The following is a 12,335-nucleotide window of genomic DNA, read 5'->3' as shown; positions in this document are numbered from 1 at the left end:
TTTGCACAGAGCAAGGACTAATGTCTTTCCATTGTGATTTGTAACCATCCCATACGAAAAAGATACTTCACATTCCAATTGAGTAAACTCACATTAGGAAAAAAAAAAAAACCTCATAGAAAAACTTATTCAAATAATAAGTGACTATCAATCAGATAAATGCCCAAGGAACAAGAATGGCAAGAATTGGAAGGTGATTTAAGAGTGGTAACATGGCTAGAAAAATTTCTCAGAAGTACAGACAACTATAAAGGTACAACCAAAGAGTATAACCTCAGATTAGAAATCTGTTTGGCAGAACTGTTCAATGAGCTCAGAGGACTAATTCAAAAGTCTCTGTATATAAAGATTTCAGGGAATTCCCATTTTCTAAGTTATAAGAACATAGAGGTTTAAAAAACAAAACTCTTGTTTGTTTTCTAGCAAAATAATCACCAACCTCTAACAAAAATTATTAATTCTTTACACGAGACTTTTTTTGCAAATGGAATTACCTCCATTTACAGAATCCTCTATTACTCCATCAATGTACATAAAATGCTTATAGGCTGCAGGTAATTTAAACTTCTCTTAATCTACAAAGAAAAGAATAGCCACATCGCTCATATATGTGGTGCATTACAAGTATCTTAGTGTTCAGGGGGTATACACTACCCGCCCCCCCCACAAACAATTCATCGCATCAGTTTCTTTTCAGCCACTGAAGTGCATACCCCAAATTCTGGAATCTCATTTTTCTATACCAGTGAAGAAAGAAAATAAAATCGAATGTATTGTTCAAAATAAGATTTCCACCACCCAAAACATTGGCAGGCAGATAATAAAAGATTAGTAAGGGGGCTTCCCTGGTGGTGCAGTGGTTAAGAATCTGCCTGCCAATGCAGGGGACACGGGTTCGAGCCCTGGTCTGGGAAGATCACACATGCCGCAGAGCGGCTGGGCCCGTGAGCCACAACTACTGAGCCTGCGCGTCTGGAGCCTGTGCTCCACAATGGGAGAGGCCGCGACAGTAAGAGGCCCGCACACCGCAATGAAGAGTGGTCCCCGCTCGCCGCGACTAGAGAAAGCCCTCGCACAGGAACGAAGACCCAACACAGCCAAAAATAAATAAATAAATAAATTTATTTAAAAAAAAAAAAAGATTAGTAAGTATTTGCTGGTAGAAATAACTCCTGCTTATATTTTCAAAACAAGAAAAAACGCTTTCAGGTACCAAGCTTGGTACTTCTGGATACTTAACTGAGGATTCAGAAACCAATGTAAAATACACAAGCCTTATTAGAAAAAATAACAGGTGGTATCCATATTTTGGGAAATCTTTCTAAAATATGTTATCTGTAAATAAAAATAACTAATTTAAGAACTTTATACACTGGCTCCTAAATATCTTTTATGAACTAAAGTTGGAAATCCATCATTCTTTAGTAAAACACCCTATTCAAACCATTCAATGTAACAAAAACTGAGGTATTTTGAAAAATTACACTATTGGGATAAATCCAACAATAGAAGAATGCATAACGCAGCAAAAGCAGTACTTAAGGATTAAGTTAAATTAAAAAATTTTTTTGGCTGTGTCCATTTTTATTTAAAAGTGTGAATTTAAAATTAAACACAGGGACTTCCCTGGTGGCGCAGTGGTTAAGACTCTGTGCTCCCAACGCAGGAGGCCCGGGTTCGTTCCCTGGCCAGGGAACCGGACCCCACATGCATGTCGCAACTAAGAGTTTGCATGCCACAACTAAGGAGCCCTCGAGCCGCAACTAAGACCTGGCACGGCCAAATAAATAAATTTAAAAAATAAAATTAAACACAGGCTTGAAAAAAATGTATGTAATATGACTCATATTTTTTGTATTTATATTTCAAAAAAGTTCTGGTAAAGACTTGGAGATTGTCCTTCTCATAAAAGGGTGAAAAAAAATTAATTTTGGTTGGAAATGGCTTTACGAAGTTGCATACAGCAAAGATAACTTTTATTTTATTATTATTTTTTAAGGATAACTGTTAAGTGGGGTGGTTAATTAATTGAAAAAGCAATAATAATATTGATATAAGAACACGATTTTTCTGAATTTATATTCTTTATTCAGTGTTTTATATTTGGCTCTTTAAAAATAGTTATAATGTATTCAGAATTTTTAGATTTCATTTTTAGGTTACAAATTTGATCCAATAAATAAAATATCACTTACTTTAATACAAATACCACAACCAATACAAAGAGTTTCAGAAATCCATGCTATTTTGCTCTGGGAGACAACCTCTATGCATAATTTTCCTGGCAAAGGAAAAGACAGAATTAAGTCATTTCTCCTGATGTTCTAATTTTCTGAACACGGTTATTTGGGCAATTCTGGCTCCAAATTTTCATATAGAATCAAATTTTTAAAAACAAAGGCCACAGAAAGAAATACATTTGAGATAACGTCTTAAATCAGTGCTTTGTATAGATTACTGAACTTAACTACTTATATGAATACTCTTGTCAAGCAAGGCAGAGATGACTCTAATATGCTTACTTGTTTAATCTACTACGGGAAGAAAATATGCTAATAAAAATACGGCAGATCCTAAAACAGCTTTACTTTTAAGCTGACTGACCTGAATATATAATCCATAAAATATGCCTTGAAAATGGTAATGTACACCAGATAAGGGAATGAAATACGTTAGCTAAATCAGGGAAGCTCCCCAAAGGTTATGTGGATATCTAATACACAGACAAAATTAAACCTGGCATTAGGGATATTAATAATGGAATTTCTGAATAGCACGGTAGACTGTAACACATGACATCTAAATTTTCTTTTAAGATTTAGTAAGCTTATACCTCACTAGTATATTTAAAGTAAAAATTATTTAGTTTAGCCCTTAAAGACTACCAACAATTCATCAATTCTGAATGGTCGTAAATTTATTTAATCTTGAAAATATAGCAAAACCTCATGAATAGTCATTCATATTAAGCTTTTTTTTTTTTTTTAAGGAGAATACTATCAAATATCAATACAAACATCTTGGCAGTCCTTTCTTCATGATTTAAAGTAACCATAGGATTTTGTAGAACAGTAAGAATCTCAGTAATTTGAACTCTGGTTTGATTTTGTATTCAATGAACTTAAACAGGATCATTTAGTCACAAAGCATTAAAAGAAATTTAGAACAAAATCTGGTCTTATTTTTACATTTTAAAGAAACTAACGGGGGAGAAAAGTATATACTAAAGCCTAGAGAACCATGAAGACAGTGTATTTCTTTTAAAACCTTCTCTTATCCTTAAATGATCCACAGAACAGCTTACCCATTCGAACCACAGGGCAACACTTTTTGCACTCCTGCCGACACTTCTTAGGTTTACATTTGTCATGGTTGACAATAGCAATTCTTGTTAATTTATCCGCCATAATTCTAAGGAAGTAAGAATATCCAGTTCCTCTATTAAAGAAAAATTAACAAAATTATGGCATAGTCAATGCAATTAGTTAAGAGAAATAAGTCACAGGCATAAAAAGTTAGACAGGAGGAGGTAAGTTATCACTATATTCAGATATTAATACCTGGAACTAGTTAAAAAAAACTAGTAAAAGCAATAAAATAATTTGGTACGGTTGGAAAAACAAAATTTTACATATATTCCATTCATCAGAAGATTTATATAAAGAAGGAAAAAATACCACTTTCAACAGTCAGAAAAAAGAAAAGATCTAGGGATCAACTTAACAAGATATATATACACATGTGCGGAAACTTTCAAAATACCACTGAAAGACACAAAAGACCTGAACAAGTAGAATGACACGCTGTCTCAGTTTCCACAATAAAGCCTAGTCAATATCAGAGATTTCAACCTTCCCTGAATTTATATATTTAATCCAATCTCAAGGAGAAAAAAAAAAACTGAATCAGACAAATCAAATCTAAAGCTCTCATGCAAAAAGAAAAGTAGTAATAGCCAGGAAAATGGAAAAGAGCAAGGGGGAAGGGGGAACCTACACTTGACATATGAAAAAAATGATATAAAGCCTCAGTAATTGATGCTGATACCAGTGTATGAACACAGACCAATGAAACAGAATAGGAAGACTTGACATGAAAACATACATATGATAAAGGTGTTTACTTCCTCCCTCAAACTAAGCATCACTTCATGGCTTAGCCAACTGACAACAATGCACTACTGATGGAAATGGCAAATAATTATTAAGGGTGTAACCATCATGTTGGTCAACTGGAAAAAGTAAAAACTGCTTTACCTGGGAATTTACAACATGGCCATGATGAATTTTATGTTAACAGCACTGAAATGAAAAGGAGACCAAGTAACTATATGTATATACTCACTTTTGGAGCTTTTGAAAGTCTTGATATTTAACAGCACCATCAATTATGTAGTTGAAGTCAAAGTTAACTTAATCTTTTATAATATTGGGCTTAGTGATAGACATTAATTTTCTTAGAATGTGATTAAAGTAAGTAATTAGAAAAAGTGCCTTACTACTCCAGTTTATTACAATATGTAATGAAAGAACCTGAAGCCAAAAGATTATTGACCAACAAAGACATTCTGTTGGCTTTTTCTATCCATGACTGTGATCCTCTATCTAGATTTTTCTTGACAGACTGCTTCCTCATATAGAACTCTCCAGTCCTTCTCATACCCCCTCAATATCATTAGGCTTGGAGGGGAGGAAAAGATCTTGCTCCTCAGTACCGCTCCCAGACGTTTATCTCTCCTTTCTCACTAAAAACAGCCACTTTTGCCTCTTAGGTCATCCCCCCGCTTTAGTCATTTACCAACCATCAGATCACTCCCTCCCATTCTTTGAAATTTCAGCCCATAGCTAATGTCCACTCTAACAACTCTTGTCATAACTCTTGGTGATTTCAATATGTTCATAGATGATCCTTCTATTAACAGCCTGTCCTCTCAGTTCATTAACCTCTCTCCTCTAGTGATCTTGTCTTTCACCCTACCTTAGCCACTCATTCCTTTGGTCAAATCCTTCACCTTGTCATTACAAATAACTGCATTTTTTCCATAACCTACCTTTCAAATACTCCATTCTCCCACCACCATTCCTCTCTTTTCAGTTCACCTCTCTCATACACAACAATCTAACAATCCTTTGAACTCCCCTATTCCTCAGACCTAACACTATCTCTCAATTCTACCACATTTCCACTGTCCTTCAGCCTTTTGTATCTTTGTATCTCTGTACCCACCTAAAATTCCGTCGTCAATCACTTACACCCTTATCTATAATCCTGGTTAAGCACAACTCTTCACCTGCACACATACAGCAGAAAATGGGAAGAGAAAAAACAAAGCCATGCTGACTAGTATCATCGTAAGTGAAACTATGCCAACCAGCAACCATACTATATGTATTTCCATAGCTAAGTCCCTTTGCAAACTAAAAGATATCTGCTAAGGAGAATGTTCCAACAATTCTCTCTCCTGTCTTTCACATCATCAACTACTCTTTCCACCAGCTTATTCCCATCAGCATTCAAACACTACATTATCTGACCCCATTTTCCTCCATTGCTTCATTTCTCCTTCCTTTTATAGCGAGACTACGTAAGAGTTGCCTATAGTCAGTGTTTCAAATTTCTTTCTAGGTATTTTCTCTGGAATCCATTCCAGCCTTTAGTGCCCATCATTCTATCAAAACAGCTTGTCAGGTTATCACTGTTTTTCACATGGCTAAAGCAAATGGTTGTCAATCTTTGCTTCAGGGTCTTGGCACTTTCTGCTCCCTCTGACTATAATGTTATTTCCCCTAGTGAGTCACATGGCTCACTCCTTCAAGTCTTTAATGTTTATTCTCAGTGAGCCTTCTCTAGCTATATTACCAAAAAATATAAAACTCTCTTGTTTTATTCTTCTCCTTAGCTCTTTCTACTATATGACATAGTATATATTTCATATATATGTGCATATATGGTATATGTACACGTTTACTGTGTGGATGTATATATATGCATTTACATATTCTCTCTCTACACACACAGACAATATTTTTCCCTCTCCTAGCAGAATGTATTCCATCATGAGTGCAGGAATTTTTGTCTGTCTGTTTATCCCAGTGGCTGGACCAGTGCCTACCACATAGTAGGAGCTCAAACATTTCTGTTGAATGAAATGAGAAAATGAATTTAGACATAGTAAATCATTTTCCTGTAGGTTAAAACAACTTCAGGAGTCTTGCAAGTTACCAATATTTTACAGTGACAGTTATCCACTAAAGTATATTATTGAAAAAAAAAAATCACCCAAAAGGTGACTAAAATTTTATGTAATAAACAGTTACGCTGATAGGTTCACTTTATCCCTTTATAACCTTTAGAAACTGGTCCAGGCAAGCCTCCTAAAGATTAGAATAAGAAGAAAATAAATGACTTTTGAACTGCTACAAAAAAGCTATCATTCTGTAAGTGACAACTCCCTAGAAACTGAAGATTCTTCAGTTAGCTATTAAAATAAAACCGGACACCATATTAATTATGGTGAATGAGCATGATGAATTCCCCTATAGGGGATAAATCTTCATTGATTTATCAATGAAACTGCTTACATTAAAGTTTATTTCTGCCAAACTACTAAAATGTTTCACCTACTATTTCAAACCATTTAAAAAAACCAAATGACTGTAAAAGGTGATTTTTATAAAATAAAAACCTCCCAGAGATGGTTAATAAGCTGATTTATATAAAAAAGTGATAAATTATAATGCATTTAAGAAAAATGAATACAGATTCTTTGTAGAACTGTTAATTAACAGTGTAAACACTATTATTAGTTAAATTTCTATGTTAGTTTCAAGAATTGAGAAGAAAGATCCCCTCCTTTTTTTTTCAATGAGAAAGACATAGCACATGAAAGCTTGGAGGGGAAGACTGTAGTAACTGACTCCTTGAAGATATTTCAAATCTGAAAACTGTGCTCAAAATAGGTACTCAAGGGACTTCCCTGCTGGCGCAGTGGTTAAGAATTCCCCTGCCAATGCAGGGGACACTGGTTCGATCTCTGGTGCAGGAAGATCCCACATGCTGCGGAGCAACTAAGCCGGCGAGCCACAACTACTGAGCCTGCGTGCCACAACTACTGAAGCCCACGCGCCTAGAGCCCGTGCTCCACAACAAGAGAAGCCACCGCAATGAGAAGCCCGCACACCACAACGAAGAGTAGCCCCTGCTCGCCGCAACTAGAGAAAGCCCGCACGCAGCAACGAAGACCCAACGCAGCCATAAATAAACAGATAAACAGATAGATAGATATAAAAACTTATTTAAAAAATAGGTACTCAGACAATGACCTTCACTGTCATTATTCCAGCTGAGAGGAAAAAAGGAAGTGAGATATGGAAACCATCTGCAGTCTAAGACCAAAATTATTTTAATACCCTGTGAAAACATTTGAAAGGTTGCTGTTAACGAATGATGCTTATGTCATGTGAGATATTCTAACCTATGCTATTGCAGGTCATTAATTTTATAAAACATATAAGTTGGGACTGGTGCACAACTCTGGCTTCAGAGTCTTAAATTGAAGACAATTAAAAGGGACACTAAATTAATAACTGCTTTCTCCTTACCCCACCCCAGCAATTATATTAAATATTCTTCCTAAAAAAATTTTTTTATAGGGGAGAACAAGGCTTTTCACTAAAACAAGAACAACACTCTTTGGTTCAGATGCAGATAAGAGCCCTTGATTAACACTGACAAAGCATTATCGTCAAGCAAATGGTATAGAATGAATATTCTCAGTATCAGGGACAAAGGTACCGAGGACTGCAACACACATGCCACTGTCATAAATGCCTAGTAAGCAGTCCTGTGGAAGAGAAGGCGAAAAACCCTCAAGCAAAACAAAACACACTGTTCTGAAGGCTATTTCTCACTCTTAACGATTTTACCGTAAAAAATGAGAAAACGGGCTTGCGTAGTTTATGGGATGTGGGAATCGGCTTTAGCCGTCGTGCCTACAATGCACGAACCACTGAAGGGAAAATAAAGGGCCTTTCAGTAAAGACCTGATCTCAAGGAGTTTAAGATATGATAAAGGAGAAGACGGAGAAGTCACCAAGGGGGAAAGTGCTATAGAAGCGTACCCGAAATGTTAAAGGCGTTCACCTGGGAGACTATTTGAGCTAACCCTGGTTACAGGAGAGTACACGCTGCTGTGCGAACAGTGACGTCTGGCCATCATGTCTACAGACGGGGAGCGGACAAGCAGGATTCGACTTCATGGCGGCAAAGATAATTCACTCATTCCACAATCCCCAAACGGCGGAAGAAAAGGCTTCCACAGGTGCCAGGGGAAGAGTGGGGGTAGTAGGGGACGCTCTACGTTCTGAAGGCGGCTGTAGGATTCAGCCCTAGGGCAGGAGCGGGGGAAAGGGGGGAGTGGAGGCTGGACCGCTGAGGGGATGGCAGCTAAGGCCATTTTCGTGTCCCCTGGCGGGGGTGGCGGGCCGCAGTGGCAGAGAGCCGAGTCAGCTGGAGGGAAGCGCGAGGCGTCCCCAGCTCTCGGCGGCGCCCGCGCTCCGGCGGTTCCAGCCGTCTCGCCCAAGCCGGCTGCCACGCGCCGCCGCCGTCTCCACCGCCGCCACCTGAGGCCTAACCAAAGGCTCTGGGAGAACGTCCCTACGGTGTGTAGACCGTGGCAGACTACAGCTAAAGGCCAAACCCTTCCAGGCTATTCACGTACCTGGAGAAACAGATTCCCCTTGCGGAGGGGAACGCAGAGGCCAAATCAGTTCTTGCTTTCACTTCTCGGCCACACAACGTGTTCCTACGGCCACCGGCCAAAATGGCGGTGCCCAGCCGCCGCCTCACGCATGCCACAGGGACGTAGTGCGCGTGCGCGACAGGGCGCGCTGGGCGGAGCCCTGGGGGGAGGTAGGGCGAGACGGCGGGGACTGACGTCATTGTGCTGCGACCCCAATTGACGTTGTTGGGGAAGCGAGGCGAGCCTGGGAAGCTGAGTGGGAGTGGCGCGGAACTTGCAGCGGTTCCTGAAAACCTGAGTGGCGGCAAGCCGGGTCTGCGAGCTGTAAGTGCGTGGGCTTTCCCCGAAGTGGAGAATGGTTCTAGCTTAAGCAGACGGGTTCTCTTCCCCAGTGTCAATCTCCTTTTACGCTCTCGATTTCCTCAAAGCTGGTGGGTCAGGAATGGATCCTTAGCCGCTGCCTATTCTCGCACTTCGGGCAGAGGTGTCAAGCAGAACCCACAGAGTCTGGTCCAGACACTGCTCGTGGTGGCGTTCTCTCCTTGGCCTCAGCTCCTGAACGGTGTGCCCACGAACCCGTTCTTCTCCGAGTTCTGTGCTTTATCCACTTGGTGGCGTCCAGTACCAAGTTCGGCAGTTGAATTCTGCTCCAATAATAGAGATGGGCCATTGTTTTGGACAATTTGACATTTTTGGACATTTGGCATTGCGGCCACAGGTTTGATCGTCTCATCCCAGACCTTACTTAACTTGCAGGTGGCAAACACTTTACGATTGAAGCTATTCATTCATCCAGTAAATTGCTGATGGAGCGTTTAAACCTCAGGCCTTTCCGAAGTTTGCAGTCCAGTGTCTATTATTATTTAAAGAGTATCAAGTGCCTGTGTGGAGATTAGGGAACAACTGAGATCTGACAGGAGGTGTCAAGGAGATGGTATACAGACCTTTTGGCACAGGTTTATAACAGCATTTACGTATAACGATGTTCAGTAGCTCTAACTTTGCACTACCGAAGCAGTGTTACATGTTGTTCACAATCCACTGTTTTTTTTTTCACGTTTGGATATGCCTACCAAGATTAACAAAAGATGTGAAAGATGAAGTTAACTTGTGGTTTAGAATAGGCCAGTTATTCACTTCTAGACCTTAAAGGCATTTTTCTGACTTTATGTTCTATGGTAAGAGCACATATAAATGGAGCTTTTGACAACTAATGAGCAGATGTGATTTTTCTCTGCATCACTTAACGGATTATTTAAAACGTAGGCCAATATTTACATATTCCTGGAATAAGAGTATTTCAGTCTGACTTTTCTAGGGAAAAACTTCATTTGGATTGGAATTTTTGCTCATAGAGGTATACAACTGCATAGCATTATAGTATTATAGATCAAATCAACCCATTTGACAGGAAAGGAAATAAAGCCCAGACCTGCCGAAATCTAGGCTAGTTAAAGGCGAGGCTGAAGTTGACACCCTGATCCTGTGCCCTTTGACTACTATAGTCTGCTGCTTTGCACAACTTGTAAGTTATAATATGTTATATTTTAGAAACAAAAACTGAATTCCCAAGAGTTTTTAATTACAGTGATTATGTCAACTGCTTTTGAGAAATAGATGATTAATATCCAGGGTATATTAGTGATCGATTTGGCTATTAAATTTTTACTTTTACCTTTTGTAGAAAGATGCTCAGGTCTGGGTATAATGTGGATATTCTCTTTTTTTCTACATAGAATATTTTTAAAATGACCACACCAAACAAGACACCTCCTGGTGCTGACCCTAAGCAGTTGGAAAGGACTGGAACAGTACGGGAAATTGGGTCACAAGCTGTTTGGTCACTCTCATCTTGCAAACCAGGTAAAACAAAACAAAACAAAAATGCTGTTCATAATAACTGCTGAAAGTTTTCTTGTGCACTGGACTGACTTTAATATTCTTTCTGTTAAGATGCTTTATTTTAATTCTAAAATAAATCTAATTGGAGTTTCATTTGTTATATATCTTCTCAATTGCTTTACTAGTATCTGCTTCAGTTTAACTGCACATGTCATAAGGTCTCTCCCTCTTTCTTTTTTTTTTTTTTTAAATATTTACTTAGGTTGTGCCGGGTCTTAGTTGCAGTACAGTGATCTTTGCTGTGGCACTCAGGATCTTTAGTTGTGGCATGCAGACTTAGTTGCAGTATGCAGACTCTTAGTTACAGCATGCATGTAGCATCTAGTTCCCTGACCAGGGATCGAACCTGGGCCCCCTGCATTGGGACCGTGGAGTCTTACCCACTGAACCACCAGGGAAGTCCCTCATAAATTCTCTTTTTACCCTTTCTCTGGTATCATTCAGTTATTTGGTTAGCATTTTTTTTTTCTGCTACTTCTCTGGACAGGATAAGTGGTTGATACATTTTTTGAGTGATTACATATCCCCAAATAACTTTATTTTACTCTTGGTTGGGATAGAATTCTTGGGTGGCAGTCCTTTTCTCTCAAAAATTTGTGGATCCTGTTTTACCATTTTCTTTTTTGTCATGTTGCAACTAAGGAGGCTATGCCTGTCTCTCTTAACTTTCTAACTTGTTCTTCCTTTCTGGCAGCATTTAAGCTTTTTCTGTTTATTCCTAGACTTCAGGACTTTTGCCAGGATGTGCCAGGATACATGTGTATCTTTTCTCATCTGTCTAACCTATAATTTGATGGGTATTTTCAATCTGTAGAATCAAGCTCAGAGAAAGTTTTTTAGCCTGAGGAACGTTAATGATAATGTTATTGATTTGGTAGTCACTTTTCCCTCAGAAACTTCTACTATTTACATGTTGTCTCCTGTAGTGTCTTCCCACTCAAGCCTCTTCTGTTTCCCCTTAAGATTCTTTTCTCTCTCTTTTTATGAGTAGCTGGGGATATACAGAAAAACTCACCCTTTTTGTGTTTATAGTTCTATGAATTTTTTTGTTTTTAGTTTTTAAAAATTAATTAATTTATATATTTATTATTTTGGCCGCACTGCGTGGCATGTGGGATCTTAGTTTCCTGACCAGGGATCGAACCCAAGCCCCCTGTAGTGGAAGTACGGAGTCTTAACCACTGGACTGCCAGGGAAGTCCCATAGTTCTATGAATTTTAACAAGCACATCACAAATATAGAATATTTCTGTCATTCAAAGAAATTTCCTCATGTCCTTTTGTAGTCAGTCTTCTGCCCCCTCCTAAACCCCTGACAACCTCTGATCCATTTTGTGTCCCTTTGGTTTTGCCTTTTTCAGAATGCCATATAAACGTAATCATACTTTATGTAGCTCTTAGGGTCTCGCTTCTTTCACTTAGCATAATGCATTTGTGATTGTTCTATCAGGAGTTGGTTCCTTTTTTGCTGATTACTGTTCCACTGTACAGATGTGCCACAATTTGTCTACCTATTCACCAGTTAATGGACATTTAGGTTTATGGTAGCCAGCTTCCCAGATGGTCCCAGTGATCCTTGTTTCCTGGTATTCATGCCCTTCTGATGACCCCTCTCACACTGTGTCTGGGTTAGTCTCTGGGACGAGGAGAATATGGCAGAAATGACGGTATGTGACTTCTGAGACTACATCATA

General features: G+C 38.8%; 2 protein-coding genes across 11 annotated transcripts in view; one reads left to right on the top strand and one right to left on the bottom strand.

The window, feature by feature from the left end:
- Positions 1–8,872, bottom strand: part of ABCE1 (ATP binding cassette subfamily E member 1) — a 36,385-nt gene extending 27,513 nt beyond the window's left edge. For 2 of the 3 annotated variants that reach the window (XM_082390027.1, XM_082390029.1), the window contains exons 1-3: positions 8,720–8,872; positions 3,305–3,438; positions 2,196–2,281 (exon numbers count right to left, since the gene is read on the bottom strand). In XM_082390027.1, coding sequence (XP_082246153.1) covers positions 2,196–2,281; positions 3,305–3,407 — 189 coding nt within the window. In that variant the 5' untranslated portion in view covers positions 3,408–3,438; positions 8,720–8,872. The remainder of the gene's footprint in view (positions 1–2,195; positions 2,282–3,304; positions 3,439–8,719) is intronic. The other variant, XM_082390028.1, reaches the window with a different exon arrangement.
- The window catches only part of ANAPC10 (anaphase promoting complex subunit 10), a 220,044-nt gene continuing 212,026 nt past the window's right edge, over positions 4,318–12,335 (top strand). For 6 of the 8 annotated variants that reach the window (XR_014243967.1, XR_014243968.1, XR_014243969.1 and 3 more), the window contains exons 1-2: positions 8,957–9,064; positions 10,477–10,603. Coding sequence is in view for 2 of the 8 variants with exons in the window: in XM_082390030.1 (XP_082246156.1) it covers positions 10,489–10,603 (115 nt within the window). In the remaining 6 variants the exon portion in view is untranslated. Of the gene's footprint in view, positions 8,321–8,931; positions 9,065–10,476; positions 10,604–12,335 lie in introns of those variants that run through there. The other 2 variants (XM_082390030.1, XM_082390031.1) reach the window with 2 other exon arrangements.

This window comes from Balaenoptera borealis (assembly GCF_965194805.1).
Source record: "Balaenoptera borealis genome assembly, chromosome: 4".
NCBI lineage: Eukaryota > Metazoa > Chordata > Mammalia > Artiodactyla > Balaenopteridae > Balaenoptera > Balaenoptera borealis.
Note: the sequence above shows the minus strand (reverse complement) of the source record. Positions and strands in the feature narration are given on the sequence as shown.